Source organism: Phyllobates terribilis, unplaced genomic scaffold (assembly GCF_046119375.1).
Source record: "Phyllobates terribilis strain yellow unplaced genomic scaffold, ASM4611937v1 Scaffold_4__5_contigs__length_816908805, whole genome shotgun sequence".
NCBI lineage: Eukaryota > Metazoa > Chordata > Amphibia > Anura > Dendrobatidae > Phyllobates > Phyllobates terribilis.
In genome coordinates, this window is record NW_027362764.1 from 284,241,465 (window position 1) to 284,264,167 (window position 22,703).

The window sequence follows — 22,703 nt, forward strand, 5'->3', positions numbered from 1 at the left end:
AGTAAAGGTGTCATTTTATTCAGCTTCCTATGATCTACATGCCCATATAGACAGCTGAGGGTCGATCCTACTAACAGATTCCATTTATTATAGATACACCCAATCATTGTGCCACTTGTTATTCTTTCTAGATGCAGAAGAAAGAGCAAAGAGAGATGCAGAAGAAAACAAGCTACAAGAAATGGACGATAAAAAGAGTGATGAAAGAGAAGAAAAAACTGAAAATGAAAAATCCTCACAATCCAAACTTGAGACAAATAAAGAAACAAACTCCAGTGATGGCAAACGCACTGAATCTAGTCAGGGAAATATTAATGGGACTCGATTACCAAATGTAAACAGACAAGATGATTCCTCAGGACAAAGTCAAAGTAAGCAAGAGAAGTCTGGTGAAAGTGAGGGAAAACAGGAAGTGCAAAATGGTGAGTTAAGGTGACTTATCTTAGTTTCTTCTTGTTTGTACGGCTGTTTACTGGTGTAATATAAGTATTTCTGAGATAAGTTTATCTTGTTTAACTCCACTGAAGAAACTACAAAACAAGAAGCTGTCAATGTAAAATTCTGATAAATTTCAAGTAGTAATAATTAATGTACTCTATTGGAAAGTTTATGAAGCCGATTTATCAAGCAGGTTATGTAAATTTTTTGAAGCATGAAACCACAGGAAATGTCACCAAATTTATGTGCAGCTGGTAATTGTGCAAAAATGTTGCGACTTTTGGCGCTTTTATGCAAGTAAACAAACAATTGTGAGCCCCACTATGACTTTGTAATAGAATTATGAAGCAAACCAAAGTCAACTATCCTTAAATACTGGTATGAATTGTGTTGTGTGGTTCACACAGAAATATAAAAAGAAAATTAAGGTTCTAGTGTCCATGTAATAATAAACAACAGGCTTTATTAGAGATGAGTGGATCTTTTGAAATACAAATTTTCTGAGAGTAAATTTGCATGAATTAAAATTTGTGTAGAGCACAGATAATTTCCTCTGAAGTCAATGGAACATGTGTTAGACTCCGAAATGGAAGCACAGCCTTTTTAATGTCCAAATGACTTTAAGCTATCTGTCTATCTGTCTAGGGGAAATCAGATAGCAATCAGATGTAACAACATCATGTTTAACAACACACTGTAGTATCAGACTATTTAACCTACCTAAATTGTATAAACAGTCTAAAAATTATCACTTATGGAGAAGCAGATTCATGCATTCCTATTGTTTTTAGGCAGGTAGTTCAAACAGAAGAAGCCGTGGCATTTTCACATGGTTGGTTGCAACAATTATCCTTGTTTGGAGAGTATAAAGAGCTTTACACTTTGCTAAATAAAGAAGTGATCGCTTTTTCATATGTAATATAAAAATTATTCCTTTAATTGGAGACAAACAGGTATACTATGTTTTGATTGTAATGAAATAATGACCTCTCAAATAGAAGTGTAAAAAAAAGTTCCTTTTTTAGTCCGAAACTAGTTAATTACAAAATGATAAAGCGATTACAAAGGGTTTTTATCATGCCGTCCAAAAATTATCCACATATTTCTGGAGTTCATTGTTTTAAACGTGAAGAAGTTATAGTTTGATGTTACCAAACCTTTTAAAAAACTAGTCCTATTTTAAGACCTGTTCCTTGAGAGTATACAGCATGAGAAACATGAGGAGGCATGCTCAAAGTACGACAGACAGTAGAGGAGGATGATAATTATAGTGGTGATGACACCAGACAGGTGTTACCTACGTGAGTGGCTTGGCTGACTGAAAGATGATCATGGCTAGAAGGGGATCAACTTGAGATTTGCTCTGATTGAAGGCCGGCTTGACTTTGCTGAATGAGCAAGTGATGTCGCTTCATTTGCTGATGTACAGTTGTAGTTCCTAGTCTATCAGAGCCAGGACGTCCGTGGCTTATTTTCCTTATTTGCAGGGCTGCAGAGTGCAAAATAATCATTTGGCAATTATGTGCAAAAGAATTCCCACACGTGAGAAGGCCACATGTTTAACTTGCCACTACTGCAACCAGTCCTTTCAGGCTCTGTATAGCCTCCTCCATCAACAGCACGTGCGGTGTTACCTGCTACAGAACTTTCTTTAGGAAATGGCCCTAGAAGATGTTTTTGAGGTGTGTAGTCTGTTCTATAGGTCGATGCCAGTATTGTCCCTCTTTGATGACCTCAACAGCTTGTCATTCATCAGGTTTTCAGGTTTTGTCCAACATCATATCCTCATCATCATCAAAGATTCTGCTGACCGGGTGCTTTTGTTTGTGAAATGGGCAGTGTTCCTTCGCCCCCACCCCGCCGCCTGATTCCCACCCAATGGTTTGCTCTGGCTCAAAATGTTGCTACCATGGACAATATCCTTACAACCTCAGCTTGCACAGCCTGCAACATATATTGGAATTAGAATTGTGTTGTCCATCTCTTTCAGGCACCATTCAAGTACCAAAATATCAACTGGAAGAAGGCTTTTCTGGTGTAGTATGTTTCTTATCCTCCAGGGTGCCGTGGGTTAGGGGACTTTGGGGCAGAATAGAAGCAGGTCTCATTTTATATTGGAAATTCTGCTATGTACAACTTTGACTGTTATGGCTGTGGAGGACGTGGACTAAGCAGCGGTATGTTTTGCTGTCAGAGGCTAAATCATCCTGCTGTGATTGAGATGAGGGATGGGACATATGGTGCCTTGAAAAAGTATTCATACCCCATGAACCTTTCCACATTTTTTCACGCTATACCCACAAACTTAAATGTATCTTTGGGGGATTCTATGTGATATACCAACAAAGTAGAAAATATTTGTGAAGTGCAAAGGAAATGATACATGATTTTCTAATTATTTTAAAAATATAAATCTAAAACCTAAACTGATATGCCAAGTGACGCGCCCCCTGGGCCATGTTCAAGGGGATACCCGGAGCCGGATCTGTATGGGGGTAGTAGTCCTTGTGGCGGTGACCCGGTCCGTGCCCAGGGTGTCAAACTAAGTGGCAGTCTATGGCAGTAGATGTTGTTAAGTGTCGACTACGCCACCCGTTGAGTGCGGCTTTGAAGCCGCCGCTGCAGAGCAGTCCACTGAGCCCGGTGGTACATGTGCAGCAGTGATGGTATAACCCCCAATGGGAGGGGTATGGCCCCAGGGCAGCAGGTGTGGATGATGGGGGTTGTGATGGTGCAGTAAGAAGACTCAGAGTCGGGAGATGCAGTTCAGGGTTTTTACTTACTGGTGTCCTTTTAGTCACTCTGGCCTTGAGTGACCACCCGAGCCGTGCTGCGTCCACCAGGTCCTGGACTCGGCCAACCCCCAGGCAATTCCGGAGCGTGGTCCTGAGCTCCTTTCTGACTCTCCCTTCCTCTGGCCGTTCCCACCAGGGATCCACTTTTGGCCGGCTCCCTCGGGTCTCTTGGTGGTCAAGCCTCCTCTGGGCTCCCTGACCCTATACTTGGTGTGCCTTTCTAGTGGATTTGGTGAGGGTCGCGGCAGATCCTGACCACGACCTCCGGTTCCTGGCTAAGGTTTACTTCTGCCTCCGCCAGCTTGGGTTCCGGTACCCTTGTCCGCCAACCCCTCACCCTTCTGTCCTTATTCTGGGATCTTGGGGTTCCTTCTGTCTTTCTCTGGGTCCTTCTGACTCCTCTCTCTCTCTCTCTCTGCAGGCTTTGCTCTGGAGCTGGGCCCAGCCGGAGCCACAGCTCCCTGTCAGCCCTCCTGGCTGAGCTCCTCTGCTCTGCTTCTCCTCAGGCTGAACTCATCCTGATCTAAGATGGTGCCCACCTTATATACTCCCTCTATGTGTGAGCCCAGGTGACCAGCACCCAATGAGCTCCTAGCTTTACCCAAACTTCTCCCCCTATCTGCCCCTACACTACTGGGATGTTCCACCCCCCTCCCACTCCAGCCAGGGACAGACGCTGTCGTACCTGCACATATACTGGTGGGAGTACCGTTGTTCTGTCCCCCGGAAATGGGATGTATGTAGTGCATGCAGCCTACTAGCTCAGTTCCACACTCCATCCTTACCCGGGAGTGGAATACCACACCTCTGGCTTGAGGTGTAATACCCCTGTAGCAGCCGAATCCTCAGGGTGCTACACCAAGCAAAAGAGGGAACTAATTAGAGAAGCAGCCAAGAGGCCCATGGTCAATCTGGAAGAGCGGCAGAAATCCACAGCTCAGGGGGAGAATCTGTCCACAGGACAACTATTATGCCAGGGTCACATGAGCATATATTCTCTCCTCAAAGAGAATTGGATTATGCTAATGACACTCTCATCAAAGTTGAGCCTTCATAGCACAGTTGAAAATTGAAGAAATTTCTCCATCTTCTCCATTCTCTGAGTCCTAGGAAATCGGACTGCACTCGGATGTCATTCGGGTGCAGTCCAATGTTTTCCATACACCCATAGACTTGAATGGGTGAGTGGCATCCGATTTGCGCTGCAAATCGCAGCATGCTGCATTTTTTTCTCATGCCAAATAGGTATGAGGAAAATAAATGCTGATCAACACTGCCTGCCCCACAGAATATTGGTCCAAGTGCTATGCGATAAAGCATAAAATAACACTCGTCTGATATATACTCATGTATGAGCAAGACTTTACTCGTATACTCCACAAATCTTGGCTTTATGGAAGCCACAAAAAGTTCTGTTTGAAGTTTGCCATGTAGGGGACATAGCTAGCATGTAGAAGAAGGTGCTCTAGTCAGATGAGACCAAATTAGAACTTTTTGGGCTAAATGCAAAATGCTATGCGGAAAACTAATACTTTACATCACCCTGGTAACATCATCCACACCGTCAAACATTGTGGTGGCAGCATCATGCTGTGGGGATACTTTTCTTCAGCAGGGACAGGGAAGCTGGTCAGAGCTGATGGGAAGATGAATAGAGCTACAGTGGGGAAAAAAGTATTTAGTCAGCCACCAACTGTGCAAGTTCTCCCACTTAAAAAGATGAGAGAGGCCTGTAATTGACATCATAGGTAGACCTCAACTATGAGAGACAAAATGAGAAGACAAATACTAAAAATCACATTGTCTGATTTGGAAAGTTTTTTTTTCACATTTTGGTGGAAAGTAAGTATTTGTTCAATTACAAACAAGCAAGATTTCTGGCTCTCACAGACCTGTAACTTCTTCTTTATGAGGCTCCTCTGTCCACTACTCATTACCTGTAGTACTGGCACCTGTTTGAACTTGTTATCAGTATAAAAGACACCTGTCTGCAACGTCAAACAGTCCCACTCCAAACTCCACTATGATGAAGACCAAAGAGCTGTCGAAGGACACCAGAAACAAAATTGTAGCCCTGCACCAGGCTGGGAAGACTGAATCTGCAATAGGCAAGCAGCTTGGTGTGAAGAAATCAACCCTGGGAGCAATAATTTGAAAATGGAAGACATACAAGACCACTGATAATCTCCCTCGATCTGGGGCTCCACACAAGATCTTACCTTGTGGGGTCAAAATGATCTCAAGAACGGTGAGCAAAAATCCCAGAACCACACGGGGGGACCTAGTGAATGACCTGCAGAGAGCTGGGACCAACGTTACACAGGCTACCATTAGTAACACACTACTCCGCCAGGGACTCAGATCCTGCAGTGCCAGACGTGTTCCCCTGCTTAAGCCATTACATGTCCAGGCCCGTCTGAAGTTTTCTACAGAGCATTTGGATGATCCAGAAAAGTATTGGGAGAATTATGGTCAGATGACACCAAAGTAGAACTGTTTGGTAGAAACACAACTCGGCATGTTTGGAGGATAAAGAATGCTGAGTTGCATCCAAAGAACACCATACCTACTGTGAAGCATGGGGGTGGCAACATCATGCTTTGGGGCTGTTTTTCTGCCAAAGGACCAGGACGACTGATCCGTTTACATGAAAAAATGAATGGGGCCATTTATCGTGAGATTTTGAGAGCAAACCTCCTTCCATCAGCAAGGGTATTGAAGATGAAATGTGGCTGGGTCTTTGAGCATGACAATGATCCCAAGCACACTGCCAGGGCAACGAAGGAGTGGCTTTGTAAGAAGCATTTCAAGGTCCTGGAGTGGCCTAGCCAGTCTCCAGATCTAAACCCTATAGAAAACCTTTGGAGGGAGTTTAAAGTCTGTGTTGCTCAGCAACAGCCCCAAAACATCACTGCTCTAGAGGAGATCTGCATGGAGGAATGAGCCAACATACTAGCAGCAGTGTGTGCCAAACTTGTGAAGACTTACAGAAAACGTTTGACCTCTGTCATTGCCAACAAAGGATACAGTGGGAATGGAAAGTATTCAGACCCCTTTACATTTTTCACTCTTTGTTTCATTGCAGCCATTTGGTAAATTCTAAAAAGTTCATGTTTTTTCTCATTAAAGTACACTCTGCACCCCATCTTGACTGAAAAAAACAGAAATGTAGAAATTTTTGCGAATTTATTAAAAAAGAAAAACTGAAGTATCACATGGTCAGAAGTATTCTGACCCTTTGCTCAGACACTCATATTTAATTCACATGCTGTCCATTTCCTTGTGATCCTCCTTGAGATGGTTTTACTCTTTCATTGGAGTCCAGCTGTGTTTAATTAAACTGATAGGACTTGATTTGGAAAGGCACATGACGCGCCCCCTGGGCCTGTGCTGTGCAGGGGGATACCCGGAGCCGGATCGCTGGGGGTTGTAGTCTCAGTGTGGCGGTGACCCGGTCCGTGCCCAGGGCGGTCAAACCAGTGGCAGTCTATTGGTATTGTAATTGTCTGACTACGCCACCCGTGGATTGCGGTCAGTGGGGACCGCCGCTGCGCTGCAGACCGCTGAGGCTGAAGTAGTTTGCGCAGCCGAGTATGGGATAACTCCCCACGGGAGAAGTATTGCCTCAGGGCAGCTAATGTGGATGATGGGAGTGATGGTGTGAGCGTCCCAGTAGTAATAGTGCTGGTGCGGCGATGAAACACAGAGACGTGTGGTGCAGTTCAGGGTCTTTACTGATGGTATAAAGCAGACCCTCCCGGGAGTACTGGTTAGCAGTAGGGGCCTGGTCAGTCTGTGAGCAAGCAGGATCTCCCCTGGCCAGGTGGTGTTGTAGGCCTCCCCGACTATCTGCACTCTTTCCTGGCTACCTTGCTGTATGCGGGTAGAAGTAGCCCACGTCCCTGAGTATACCGTGTGGTGCTCACCCGTATGGCCGGTGACTTGGGGCCTTCTGTTAGCCTCCGCTTCACGATGGCGGTGCTGGTCCCTTGCTTGTGACCGTGCCTTCGGGTTTCTAAGGCCAGAGGACATGGAATCCCCTGCCGGTTGGATTCTGCTGCTGGACCTGGATGTCCCCACAGCCTCGGACTCCATGTCTGGGTTAGTGTCTTCAACCAGGGCGAACTCTGCTCAGCTCCAGCCCCTGGTATTCAGCTACTGTTCCTACAGAGCTCCTGGTTCTTACTTTCCCTCTCCAGGCTCTGACTGCTCTGCTTGTTCTGCAGGCTCTGTCTCTGTCTGGGACTTCACTCACTAATCCCGCTCCAGACCCAGTTTATAAGGGCAGATTCCTCCCCTCCCAGGTCTGGGTGGGCCGTGTTGCATGCTTAGGGCTCCTGACCAGAGAAACCTCCCACTTGCTCTCAGACATAGTATCTCTATTACTGTGGTAACCAGACCCCTGGGGTGCCACACACACACCTGTCTATATAAGACCTCACAGCTCGCAGTGCATGTCAGACCAAATGAGAATCATGAGCTCAAAGGAACTGCCCAAGGAGCTCAGAGACGGAATTGTGGCAAGGCACAGATCAAATTTAACGGGGTCTGAATATTTTCCGTACCCACTGTATATAGCAAAGTATTGAGATTAACTTTTGTAATTGACCAAATACTTATTTTCCACCAAAATTTGAAAAAAAATTCTTTCCAAATCAGACAATGTGGTTTTCAGGACTTATTTTCTCAGATTTATTTTCTCATTTTGTCTCTCATAGTTGAGATCTACCTATGATGTCAATTACAGGCCTCTCTCATCTTTTTAAGTGGGAGAACTTGTACAATTTGTGGCTGACTAAATACTTTTCCCCCCGCTGTAATTACAAGACAATCCTGGAGCAAAATCTGTTAGAGGTTGCAAAAGACTTGAGATTGAGGCATAGGCTCAACTTCACACAGAACAACAACAACCCAAAACATACTGCCTGCCAGAGCTACAGCGAAATGGATTAGATCAAAGCATATTCATGTGTTTGAATGGCCCAGTTGAAGTCCAGACCTAAATCCCTTTGATAATCTGTGGCAAGACTTGAAAACTGCTGTTCATCATACAATCTCACTGAGCAAGAGCTAGTCTGCAAAGAAGAATGGGCAAAAATGAAAGCCTCCTAGATGTGCAAAGGTGGTAGAGAGATACCCCAAAAGACTTGCAGGAGTAATTGCAGTGAGAAGTGGTCTTACAAAATATTGACTCAGGGGCTGAATACAAATGCACATCACAATATTCAGATTTATATCTTTAAAATATTTAGAAAACCACGTATTATTTTCTTTACACTTCCCAAATACTTGGTACTTTTGTGTTGGTATATCACATAAAATCCCAATAAAATAGATTTAAGTTTGTGTGTGTAACGTAAAAAGATGTGGAAAAGTTCACAGGGTATGAATGCTTTTTCAAGGCACTCTATACGCCATAACACCAGAGTTTGCAAAGGAAGCCAAATGTAACTTACGTCTGGCACTACTCTTGCAACACGGTTGCTGCCATCACTACTGATGGTGTTAGAGCTGCTGCTAGCGGAAACCAGATTCTTATATGTGATATTAAGAATTTTTCTAGCATCCTGCCATGTCCGTCACCAATACCATGTTTGTGTTTAGCATACATTTTGGACCAAATGTTGTTAACAAACTTAATTTTCGGTTTCAAATTATCTCACCCTTGACAAAAAAAGAATAACCCTAAATAAAAAAAAGTCGCTATATAAAGACATAAAGGGAAAGTAATCAGCCAGCAATATATTGTTGTGACGCCTATGATTATTAAATGAGACTAGTCAAACAGTTGCAAAACCTTCACTTCTTATTCTTATTCTATTATTGATTTTTTTTCTTTAATTTTTTCTTTTTTTTCTAAGTACTTTCAAACAATATGAAAATTAATTCAATGAAACCTAAAATTCTACGTTGTGAATTTGCTACATGTAGAATCATGACTGGTAACAAATAAGCAACAACAATGGCAGTATGGTTGTGGGGTGTACAATATATAGAGTAGACAATTAAAAGGTATTCCAAAAATAGAAAGATAAAAAGAAACCTTTTATATTAAAGGTGCAAATAAAAAAGGCCACAACCAATAGGATGGGACCAGAAAATGTAGATAGAATCATGTCACAATAACAAACATGTGCAACTGGTCCCTGTACTCATGAGGCGAGCGTACGCATCTAATATTAGACTATTGGAGCAATGAAGTGGATGCAAAAAATGATTGGAAACAACATACAAACTTTAGTAGGAAAACACTTATTTAGGTTTCACAATTAAAGAGATTTCTTTTTTAAAAAAAAGATGCATCTTCAAAATCTTCAAAACACAGTTAGTTCCTTCATTTACAACCAGAAACAACCCTTGAATTCCAAATTTGCATTTAGTTGCAAAATAGGCAAGGAGGGGTTTAGTACTACCCTTGCTTGATGGCACTGTGAAAAAAAATCAGTGCAGGCTTTCCAGTAATGCTCTGCAGCAATCCGACCACATAACCTGCCTAATACAAATGTGGCGTATTATTTCAGTGCTGATATACCAAATTGAAAATGGAAGTGATAGTCTCAGTTCAGTTTGGTACATCAGCACTGAAGCAGTACACCTCAATCACATTAGGCCTTTTTCTATCACTATGCTCCATGGCCAGCCACATACTGTCTGTGATAGCAACCCTGATTGGCTGTGCTACACCATGTCACCAGATTACTGCAGGGCATAATGGGGAAGCCATTAGCCCCCTTTGACTGAGTGTGCCACATGTGTGAAATAGCAATAGGCATTTTTTTTTCTTTGCCGATCCTTGTGAATTGCAAAATGTTCAAATTTGCATGAAACTGCAGATTTCATGAAATTTGACTTACATTTGATCCTCAGTGGATCTATCCGCTCATCTCTATTTATTATTCAACTCTATGAAAATCAATCTAAATTCTAAATCAATCTAATTTTTTTATGGATCTTGAATGAATCGTTTTTATTAAATCAACACTGGAGCCCACCTTTTCTAATATAATGTGCCTTGTTATTGAAAGCTGCAGATTAAAAAAAGACCTCTGAATGTACTACATGTGATATAATACACATTAACCCCAAATCTACAGGTTAATGGCGTCATCTAACCTGATAGGTTCCCTTTAACATATGTAATTGACGCGCCCCTGGGCCTGTGTCGCGCTGCGTTGCGCACGCGGGAGCTTACCCGGAGCCGGATCTCTTTAGGGTTGTAGTCTCGTGGCGGTGATCCGGTCCGTGCCCAGGGAGTCAGACTAAGTGGCAGTCTATGGCAGTAGATGTTAACTTGATCGACTACGCCACCCGTTGAGTGCGGCTTTGAAGCCGCCGCTGCAGAACAGTCCACTGAGGCCAGGTGTATGAGGATGTGCAGCGTGGTGGTATAACCCCCAACGGGAGGGGTATGGCCTCAGGGCAGCAGGGATAGATGATGGGGGTGATGGTGGTACACGAGCGCAACAAAGACAACTCGGAGTCTTGGTGGTGCAGTTCAGGGTCTTTACTCACGGTTACTCGGTTACTGCTCCAGGCCACCGCTGCAGAGGTGGCCGCCTGTGTCGCGCTGTGCTCACCAGGTGAGGGGCTCGGTTAACTCCCAGGTCTTTCTGGAGTGCTTTGCAGGACCCCCTTTATGTCCCCTGTCTCTGGTCTTCAACCCCACTATTGACCACGCTTATGTCCAGCTGCCTCGGACCTTCTTGGTGGGCAAACGTTGGCCTGCGTTTCCCAGGTCCTATGTGGTGCCTTTCTAGCGGGTGTGGTGAGGGGCTGCTCCACATGTAATGTCGCAGCCTCCGGTTCTTAGTTGAGGGTAGTTTCTCTCCTCCACTAATTTGGGATCCGGTTCCCATCTTCTTGACCTGACCCCCCTACTCAGGTAGCGGCGGGCGTGTGGTGGCTACCAGCCAGTCCACACCCCTGGGGTCCCCTCTGTCCTTCTTGGAGCCCAGTCTGCTCCTCTTCCTCCTTCTTCCCTCCTCCAGGCTCAGGCCTCCTGACAGGGCCTGCCTGTGGAGCAGAGCCCATAAAGCAGCTCTGCTCCCTGTCTTCTCCTCTCTCAACTCCCTTTCCAAGATGGTGCCTCCCTTTATACTCCTGTACAGAGTGCACCCAGGATCTACTTCCCCCACGCACACACTACCGGGTTCCCTTCTCTAGGTGTTCCCTCCCCCCACTCCAGCCAGGGACATGCTCACTCGTGCCTGCATAACTAATGGGAGCACCGTCGAGCTGTCCCCCGGAAATGTGGTGTAGTGCATGTGGGTGTTAGGGTCCTGAGCCACACTCCATCCTTACCTGGATGTGAGATATCGCACATCTGGGTGAGATGCAATACCTCTGTAGCAACCGAACCCTCGGGGTGCTACATTCCCCCCTGGCAAAACCCAGCACGTCCGCGGGCTGGAACTGAGCAAAAGACAGGGTATACATTAGAACATGCAAATTTTTCATAAACAACAAGTATAACAGGTATCAACATTCAGTTTCCCTTTATGGGAACGGCTCTCTCTTAAACGGTATAAGTGCATATGTACTGTTCTGGAACTCTTTTTCATAGTAACACATTCTAGCATATAAATTTTTCATATAAAACATTTCTAGCAGCAGATCCACAAAGAAGTCTCTTTATAACAGGTCACAGTTTATTCTGCAACCAGGTGTCCATTTTCCTAAAACAGGGAGACGTAACCAGGTAGGGGTCTGTCCTGCCCCGAGTCCTTAACAGTCTTTTAGTCCATCCTGGGTTACGCTCCACTAACTGTACAAAGGATTCCCGGTAAATCCACCAAGGACTCCTATACATTACTAGAAACACATAATTATTTACAGGATATGGCCGCTCTCAGTCCTCGGCCAGGTAGGGGTGGCTGTTCTCAATCCCCAGCCAGTTAGAGGGAAAAAGGGGTGGCTGTTCTCAGTCCCCAGCCAGGTAGGGGGTAAGGGAAACAGTTCTCTTTCTGTCCCAACGGGGACCACACTCTTAGTGGAAACAGTCCCACAACAGTCCTTATACCCGGTCGGGTAACTATTTACATCTCCTCTTTTACCGTTTACGATTAACGGTGTGCTCCACACGCTCCTTTCTCTTTCTCAGGTTCAGACCCGTCCGGGCCCTCTTGGTACTCGGGGTCTGAGTGGTACTGTTAATGACGCCCGGGGTCAGGGGATGTGACTTTGGGCCTGGGCGCGGGCTAGTGGTGGCAGTTCCCAGGTCTGGAGGGCTCAGCTGCAGGGCTTGTTGCGGGGTCTGGAACAGGTCTGCGTCTGCAGCGCCCGGGATCGGCGGCTCCACCGGGTGGCCCGGGAGCAGGCTGACGCTGGCAGCGTCCGGGACAGGGAGACTCCTCTTACCTGCTCCCGCGACCGCTCCTGCGTCACGCGTCTTCTCCTGGTGCTGGTCGGGGCCCGCGACGGCTGGGGCGCTGCCGATGCTGGGCAGCTTAGTCTGCTGCCGGTCCGCCATCTTGCTGTCCGTTCCTGGTGTCCTCCTCCCCCCTGGTGGACCGTGGCCTACCTGGCGATGATCCTCTTCCGTAGGCCGCGGCTCCGCAGTTGATCATCAGGGTCGAGGACCTTCCGTCGCGCTCCAGTGACGTCGGCGTCTGCTGGGCTCCTTCCAGGACCTTACGCAACGTCCGGACGTGAGGCGGGGCTTCAGTTCTCGCGCGCTTTCGGAGTCCACGCCCCTCTTCTTCCCGCGCGGCGTCCTCAAGATGGAGCCCAATGGCGGGAAAACTCCACAGATGGCGGGAAGAAGGCTGAAGATGGCGCCGGATGGCGGGAATCTTCACGGATGGCGGGAAGAAGGCTAAAGATGGCGCCGGATGGCGGGAAAACTTCACGGATGGTAAGTTTTAAAAGTCTCTTTTTCAGGCACGCAGTACCCGGTGGTTGCGGGCACGAAATCCTGCCGACTACGCCAAAAGTTGACGCGCCCCCTGGGCCATATTCAGGGGATACCCGGAGCCGGATCTGGATAGGGGTAGTAGTCCTTGTGGCGGTGACCCGGTCCGTGCCCAGGGTGTCAAACTAAGTGGCAGTCTATGGCAGTAGATGTTAACTTGATCGACTACGCCACCCGTTGAGTGCGGCTTTGAATCCGCCGCTGCAGAACAGTCCACTGAGGCCAGGTGTATGAGGATGTGCAGCGTGGTGGTATAACCCCCAACGGGAGGGGTATGGCCTCAGGGCAGCAGGGATAGATGATGGGGGTGATGGTGGTACACGAGCGCAACAAAGACAACTCGGAGTCTTGGTGGTGCAGTTCAGGGCCTTTACTCACGGTTACTCGGTTACTGCTCCAGGCCACCGCTGCAGAGGTGGCCGCCTGTGTCGCGCTGTGCTCACCAGGTGAGGGGCTCGGTTAACTCCCAGGTCTTTCTGGAGTGCTTTGCAGGACCCCCTTTATGTCCCCTGTCTCTGGTCTTCAACCCCACTAGTGACCACGCTTATGTCCAGCTGCCTCGGACCTTCTTGGTGGGCAAACGTTGGCCTGCGTTTCCCAGGTCCTATGTGGTGCCTTTCTAGTGGGTGTGGTGAGGGGCTGCTCCACATGTAATGTCGCAGCCTCCGGTTCTTAGTTGAGGGTAGTTTCTCTCCTCCACTAATTTGGGATCCGGTTCCCATCTTCTTGACCTGACCCCCCTACTCAGGTAGCGGCGGGCGTGTGGTGGCTACCAGCCAGTCCACACCCCTGGGGTCCCCTCTGTCCTTCTTGGAGCCCAGTCTGCTCCTCTTCCTCCTTCTTCCCTCCTCCAGGCTCAGGCCTCCTGACAGGGCCTGCCTGTGGAGCAGAGCCCATAAAGCAGCTCTGCTCCCTGTCTTCTCCTCTCTCAACTCCCTTTCCAAGATGGTGCCTCCCTTTATACTCCTGTACAGAGTGCACCCAGGATCTACTTCCCCCACGCACACACTACCGGGTTCCCTTCTCTAGGTGTTCCCTCCCCCCACTCCAGCCAGGGACATGCTCACTCGTGCCTGCATAACTAATGGGAGCACCGTCGAGCTGTCCCCCGGAAATGTGGTGTAGTGCATGTGGGTGTTAGGGTCCTGAGCCACACTCCATCCTTACCTGGAAGTGAGATATCGCACATCTGGGTGAGATGCAATACCTCTGTAGCAACCGAACCCTCGGGGTGCTACATAATAAAATGTTGTTCTATTATTATGTTTTAATATTTTTGAAGGATCTTTATTTACTTTTTCATTTAAATACAGTAATGGCCGAAAGTGTTGGCACCCTTGAAATTGCAGAAAATGAAGTACCGTATTTTTCGGACCATAAGACGCACTTCTTTTTCCCCCCAAAATTGGGAGGAAAAAGGGCGGTGCGTCTTATGGTCCGAACATTACTTTACCGGATAGTTGCGGTGGTGGTGGAGTAGGATCACAGGGCCCCCTAGCACCTCCATCCTTCAGTAACACGGTAGCGGCGGCGGCAGCAGCAGCGGTGAGATGCTGTCAGCGGAGAAGCGATGAGGCAGAGCATCTGAGGCCGAGCCCTGTACCTGGCCGGGGCTGGGACCTGTACCTGGCTGGGGCTCGGGCCAGTGTCAGGTTGTGAGCGGCATTGGGCGGTGAAGCAGAGCGGCCTGCGCGGCTTTCTGGTGTGCGCGGCCATCTTCTTGAGGTCGCGGTCTACAGGAAAATGGCCACCCGAGCCGGCGCATGTGCATTTTCCTGTAGATCACAGTTTTAGGAAGACAGCCGCGCACACCAGAAAGCCCCATACACGCCGCTCTGCCTCACCACCCAACGCCGCTCATAGCCCGGCACCAGCACATGCACCTGGCCAGGCTAAGGGCCCCAATCCTGCATAGGCCCCCGGCCCTGCACAGGCACCCGATCAGGCTAAGGGCCCCAGCCAGGCACAGGCCTCCGGCTCTGCACAGGCCTCAGCCCTGCACAGGCCCCCAGCCCTACGCAGGAACCCTGCCAGGCCCTGGCCCGGCAAAGGAACCAGCCAGGCTAAGGGCCCCAGCCAGGCACAGGTCCCAGCCCCGGCCAGGCACAGCCCTGCACAGGAACCAAGTCCTGCACAGGCACCCAGCGCTACACAGGCACCCAGCCCTGCACTGGAACCCAGCCCTACACAGGCAACCAGCCAGGCTCCGGCCCCAGCCCAGCACAGGAACCAGCCAGGCTAAAGGCCCCAGACAGGCACAGGTCCCGGCCCCAGCCAGGCACAGGCAGCAGCCCCAGCCAGGCTAAGGACCTCAGCTAGGCACAGGTCCCGGCCAGGCACAGGTCCCGGCCAGGCACAGGCCCCATAGCCTGGCTGGAAATTAAATTGCAATTTAATTGGTAAACCTTTTCTGTATATTGTTGTAGATTACTATATAACATATAGCAACAAATACAGTGATATCAGTGAAAATAATATCTCGTCAGAAGACTGCAGTTGCAAGATCTTTTTTTCTCAGATTGCCCCGTGGTGTCAGTGTATTGGAATTACAATGATTTATGTAGTGATAATGTGCTTTGGGATATTTGTGGACAGATGATGCCATCTAGTGGACAGGGACAGCTGGTGTAGACACTTGAAAGAATGTAAAAACCAAAAGACAGAGACTGGTTGCACGAGGGAAAGCAGAGACTGGGTTCTCAAGAGACATGTGACCTGCTGTGGATTAGGAGAAAAATACAAAAAGCCACAGTGCTTTGGGGAGACAGTAAGTCGATGCCTGGACTTGTATGAAGTCACTACCTGTGGAGAAGAAGACTTCACTGACTTATAGCCAAACCCTGAGGGGAAATTAGGGAGGATCCAGGATCAACACTGGATGTTCGACTAATCCAAGCATGAAGATTCTTTCCAGAAGATAGGACGACCTGGTTACCGAAGTGAGAATAGTAGACAGCAGTGGTTTGATCGTGTGACCAGAGAAATCGATCGAATGATCTGAGAGATCCAACATGTGACCAGAGAAATCGATCACGCGAGCAATTGGGAATGTGAGAGCATATCACCTGAGGATGGTGAGAGAAGGTCTGTGGCCTAGCAGAAGTGCATAATTATTGGATTCCTATTAGGGCCTTGTGTAGCAACTGCTCCCAGAGGTTGGAGCGGACTTATGGAAGCCCACACGGATTCAACTTGGAATCTGTTGGCTGACAGATCATCATATCCTTATCATCATTTGTCCATGTACATTTATACAGATATTCAAATGCTCATGTGTATTCTATATGCCTGGTGATTAGTACTGTTATACCAGCTATAATTGTATTTAGTACCCTATAGTGAGTGAACCAGCACATGGTTAATTGAGTAGCACAAAGTAGCTGTTATGTTCTGCTACTAAGAACTAAGGAATAGGAGGGAAAAGCTGTCACTGCACTGAGACTCAGCTTAAACCCTACGCTGGGGTGGGTGTCATATTCCTTGTGAATAGCCCCACCGACGATCCTGCAATGAACTCAAACGAAGACCTAAAGGAGGGGGAAAGGGTGTCCCTAAAAGATCTAAGGACTGGGAGCAAATACAGGTGACCTCCTAAAGGAAAAGTTGGTTGCAGAAACGAAAATTAAAGGAAACAAAACTGGTGGGATTAGAAGTCCCAGGATATCAATTGTCCTAAGCACAAAGAACTAACAAGGAAACTAGCCAGAGCACAAGCAAAACAACACTGATGTCCAGCGAGGAAATGGAGACAGGTGCTGAGTAATAAAGAGTGAGAGTGAGATCACGTGACCAAGACACCCAGCACCAGAGGAAAAGACTAGAAGCCAGAAAACCCCAAAAAGATGGCCGAAAAGTAAAACAACATAGATTCTAACAGTACCTCCCCTTTTACAAGGATCCTCCGGATCCTCTAGAACGAGCCTTACCAGGAAATCTCCTGTGAAAAGGCTTAATTAGCCTTGAGGCCGAGATGTTCTCGGCCTTCACCCAGGAATTATCCTCGGGGCCGAAACCTCTCTAGGGCACAAGATACTATAATCTCCCTCTATGCCACCTGGAATCCAAAATGCGAGAAATCTCAAATTCACCGTCCTGGTCAACAGCAGGAATAGTAGGCTTCGCCTGCTTATCAGGCATGTCCGCCTTCTTAAGTAACGACACATGAAACACAAAATTAATCCTCCAGGACGAGGGAATGCCCAACCTCACCGCTGCCGAGTTGACAATCTGAACCACTTTGAAAGTAGCCAAAAATTTAGGCCCCTGTTTTTTAGAAGGAATTTTCAAACGAAGATTCCTAGAGGACAACCAAACCATGTCCCCAACAGCAAACAAGGAGTCCTTTCATTTTTTGTCAAAATACCTTTTTGATCTCCTGTTAGCCTCTTTAAGATTCAGGCGTACACTGGTCCAAACCCTCTCCAAATCAACAAAAAAATTGTCCTCCTCCGGTACAGCAGCCCCAACTTTGGAAAATGGACCAAAAGATGGATACCTGCCAGTACAAGAAAAAAAAGGAGAACACCCAGCCGAGGAAGAAGTATGATTATTAAGGGCAAACTCCGCAAGTGGAAGAAATTCCGACCACATTTCCTGATTGTCTGTCACAAAACATCTCAAAAACTGCTCGAAATCCTGGTTCTTCCTTTCAGTCTGTCCATTGGACTCTGAATGATAACCCGACAAGAATGACAAATGAATTTTCAATCTGTCACAAAAAGCATGCCAAAAGCGAGCCACAAACTGTGGTCCTCTATCGGAAACGATGTCCGTGGGAACACCATGAAGCCTGACAATCTCCTTCACAAAAGCCTTAGCAAGAGTCTTGGCGCAAGGTAACTTGTTCAATGGAACCAGATGACACATTTTACTAAACCGGTCCACAACAACACAGATGACAGAAAAACCCTCCGATACAGGCAGATTGGTAATAAAATCCATGGCGAGGTGCATCCATGATATACTAGGAACTTCCAAGGGGCACAGTAACCCCGCAGCCAGAGCGTGAGAGGCCTTCGACCTAGCGCACACAGAACACTGACGCACCCACTTGATGACTTCTCTTTGCCACCCTGGCCACCAGAAACTCCGACCGATAGACTTCCTAGGTTCTGGAATCCCTGGGTGACCCGCCAACCGAGACTCATGACATTCAACAAACAATGCTCTCCTCAAGGCTCTAGGCACAAACAATTTACCACACGGAGTGTTAGTTGTTGCCGCACTCTGAGCTCCTAGGATGCTATTCTCCAATTCATAATACAATGTGGCCACCACCACCCCTCTCTGCAAAATACACTCCTCCCTCTCAGCATTCACCGCTGGAGAGAAACTGTGAGACAAAGCGTTAGCCTTAACATTCTTTGTCCCCGAGACAAAGGTTACGGAAAAATTGAACCGGGCAAAAAACAGTGCCCACCTAGCCTGACGGGCATTCAAACATTTAGCTGCGTCCAGATAAATCAAATTCTTATGATCAGTGAAAACCAGTATAGGATTTCGAGCCCCCTCCAAAAAATGTTGCCAATGCTCGAACGCGAGTTTAATAGCCAACAACTCACGATTCCCAACATCATAATTGAGCTCCGTATCAGAAAATTTTTTTGTAAAGAAAGCACAGGGATGCACCCCATCCTCTCCCTTCTGGGACAGAACTGCCCCTACGCCTATAGATGAGGCTTCCACCTCAACCAAAAATGGCTTGGTCTCATCCATCTGGATAAGAACAGGAGCAGAGCTGAACCTCTCCTTGAGATACTCAAAAGCTTTAATAGCCTCAGTGGACCATTGGACTGTATTAGCACCCTTCTTGGTGAGATCAGTAAAGGGTTTAGCGATGACAGATAAATTCTTTATGAATTTCCTGTAATAATTGGCAAACCCCAAAAACCTCTGTATGGACTTTAAACCTTCAGGCCTCGGCCACTCCAGCACAGCCTGAACTTTCACCGGATTCATCTCAAAACCATCACAAGAGACAAAGTAACCCAAAAAACTAATTTTCTGGACAGCAAACTGACACTTCTCCAATTTAGCTAAGAGTGTGTTATCTCTCAGTATCTGAAGAACTTCGCGGACTCTCTGCCAATGAGACTCAAGATCCGATGAATAAATCAAAATATCATCCAGATAAACAATAACACTCCTACCGATCAAGGGTCTCAGAATTTCATTGATGAAATTTTGAAAAAATGCAGGAGCGTTAGTAAGCCCAAAAGGCATCACCAAACACTCAAAATGACCTTCCGGGGTGTTAAAAGCTGTCTTCCATTCATCTCCGTCCTTCACCCGCAGCAAATTATATGCCCCACGAAGGTCAATCTTAGAAAACCATTTAGCTCCGGTCAATTGGTTAAACAAATCTGGAATGAGGGGTAATGGGTAAGGATTGCGCACAGTGATTTTATTAATCTCCCGAAAATCCAGACATGGCCTAAGACCCCCATCCTTCTTTTTAACAAAAAAGAACCCAACCGCTGCAGGAGACTTAGAGGGTCTTATGTGACCTGCAGCTAAACTAGTCTGATGGTATTCTTTCAAAGCCTCCCTCTCGGGAATTGTCAGATTAAACAACCGACTCTTTGGGAGCAACCCAAATCATCAGGGATGAACTCAATAGCGCAATCATAATCTCTATGAGGTGGTAAAGCTTTCAACTCCACCTCCGAAAAAACCCTCCAAACATCCTGAATAGGTTCAGGTACCCCCCTTCACAACAGCCACAATGTGAACATTACAACACTTACCGTAACACCCCTGACCCCAGGATCTTATGGAACCAGACGACCAGTCCAGCAAAGGATTATGCACTTTTAACCAGGGCAATCCCAGGACGACCGGGGACGGCAATTTAGCAAGTACAAATAAGTCAATCTGCTCCTGATGTTCCATATTCATAATAAGCGGAAACCCAGTGACCTTTCGAAGAATGCTCCCATGATCCAAGGGAGTATTATCAATTGCCACCACAGGAAAAGGAGATGACAACGGTTCGGAACCGAACTTATACTTTTCAAGCAATTGTTGAGCAATCAAATTAAGTGCAGAACCACAATCCACCATTACTTGAAACTCAATCGAACGACCCTGACAGGTGGTATTACCTGGAAAAAACACCCCAGCAGAACGTAAAAACGCAATGGGAGTGTTATTTCTACTGAACATTTTTTTTTCTTTCCTTAAGAGAATCTCGCATTGCTTTAAAAAATGATCAGCCTTAGCGCAATACGAGCAAAGTCCCTCAGAGAACCTCCTGTCCCTCTCCTTGGAACGGGATGACATTGCCCCCACCTGCAAAGGTTCCCCAGTGTCGGCAGGATTATCGTGAGAAACAGAATCCAGCAATATAGGAAACTTCTCCTCATTCTGTCTGGACCTCAACCTTCTATCCACACGGATAGCTAACTGCATGGCAACTTGCAAAGAATCAGGTGCAGGGAATGTAATAAGCAAATTTTTAACCATTTCACTCAAGCCTGCCAGAAACTGAAACTTGAGTGCAGGGTCGTTCCACCTGACCTCTGCAGACCATCGTCTAAACAGGGTGCAATAACTCTCAGCATCAAGAGAACCCTGTTTGAGACGACTGAGCTCTGCCTCAGCTGATGTAACCCGATCAAGATCATCATACAGCAAACCCATGGCAACAAAAAATGGCTCCACAGACCTCAAACAATGATCATCAGGAGACAAGGAAAACGCCCAGATTTGAGGTTCTTTTCACAATAATCCCTACACGCTGTAGTTCACTCCCAGAAGATCTAGGTCTGAGCCGAAAATACAACAAATAAGCATTTTTAAATGGAAAAAAATTCTGTCGTTTCCCCAAGAAACACTCAGGTAATCCTACCTTAGGTTCTTCATAGCGTTCTGCAGGGCATTTACTCACGTACTGCTGAAGAATGGCAACCTCCAGAGTCAACCCTTGCAAGCATTGAGCAAGCTCCTGGATCGTACACATACTGAAGAAAATCCAGGAAGAGGAAACAAAAACAAACAAAAAAAACTTTTTTTTTCTTTTTTTTTTTTTTTAAAACGGGGCTGGACATACTGTTATGTTCTGCAACTAAGAACTAAGGAATAGGAGAGAAAAGCTGTCCCTGCACTGAGCCTCAGCTTAAACCCTATGCTGGGGTGGGTGGCCTATTCCTTGTGAATAGGCCCACCGACTATCCTGCACTGAACTCAAACAAAGACCTAAAGGAGGGGGAAAGGGTGTCCCGAAAATATCTAAGGACTGGGAGCAAATACAGGTGACCTCCTAAAGGAAAAGTTAGTTGCAGAAACGAAAATTAAAGGAAACAAAACTGGTGGGACTAGAAGTCCCAGGATATCAATTGTCCTAAGCACAAATAACTAACAAGGCAACTAGCCAGAGCACAAGCGAAACAACACTGATGTCCAGCGAGGAAATGGAGACAGGTGCTGAGTAATAAAGAGTGAGAGTGAGATCACGTGACCAAGACACCCAGCACCAGAGGAAAAGACTAGAAGCCAGCAAACCACAAAAAGATGGCCAAAAAGTAAAACAACATAGATTTTAACAGTAGCCTAAGAATCAGTGTCTACATGGGTTAGGGAAATACAGGGACAGTTAGTCAACAAATAGTATATTGGTGTCACACTTCTCAGTGCAGTAGCAGGGCAAGTACTATGGCCAGACTGGTAGACACAACCAAGAGAGAGAGGGCAGTGATAATGCTATATTGTCTGAACTATTATTATTGCAAAATTGTCAATTTCTTGTATTTGACTTGCCTTACTTATTGTGTAAATAGTAAAAGAAGCCCTCCCACTAACTTTTTTATTCATTAAATGTGTGTGTACATGCACGTAATGTAGTGGAGTGTATTAATATACTCACCTACCGCTGCTTCCTCCAGTGTACAGCACCGTTCCTCTCTGCTTCTGAGTGACGTTATCACAATTGCGACTAGCCGGCTTGTTCTATGTGCTATGCATGAGCCCGAAGTCGATTTTATAATGAGTGTCTATGGAGCATTGTTCTGATGCTCCATAGGCTTTCATGTTAAAATCGACTTCCGGGTCATGCAGAGCGCAGCGCGACCCGGCCAGTCTACAGAGCGGTGATGTCACAGAGAAGAAGAGAAGAACGACGCTGGACACCGGAACAAGCAGCAGTAGATGAGTATATTAATACACTCACACATCATTAGATGCATGTATACACACATTTAATGAATAGAAAAGTTAGTGAGAGTGCTTCTTTAATAAATAACCTGTTCGTGTCCTTGTGCCATTGCATCAATGTTTCTATTTGCATTTGGGGTAGTCTGCAGGATGCAGCAAGTGGACACAGAAATGGTCGACCAGTCGATTACAGAGATAGCAGAGGGTGGCTTGCCCCTAGGAGCTATGTTAAGCAATGTACCAAAGTTTACCGATGCCAATCTACCAATGAGAGATTGGATTGACGAATTAAAAAGTGTGTTGCTGATACACCCAGTGGTTCCTGGCGACATAGCCAACTTGGGTAACTTACGCATTTGATTCTTGCGAAGGGTCCAGAGGGAAAATGAGATGGTCATATAATTTGTGGA

At 46.6% G+C, this 22,703-nt stretch overlaps 1 protein-coding gene across 5 annotated transcripts in view; it reads left to right on the forward strand.

Annotated features, from left to right (window-relative positions):
- PDE1C (phosphodiesterase 1C) overlaps window positions 1-22,703 on the forward strand; it is a 1,470,255-nt gene that overhangs the window by 1,345,739 nt on the left and 101,813 nt on the right. For all 5 annotated transcript variants that reach the window (XM_073678287.1, XM_073678290.1, XM_073678289.1 and 2 more), the window contains one exon: window positions 132-422. In XM_073678287.1, the coding sequence (XP_073534388.1) occupies window positions 132-422 (291 nt within the window). The remainder of the gene's footprint in view (window positions 1-131; window positions 423-22,703) is intronic.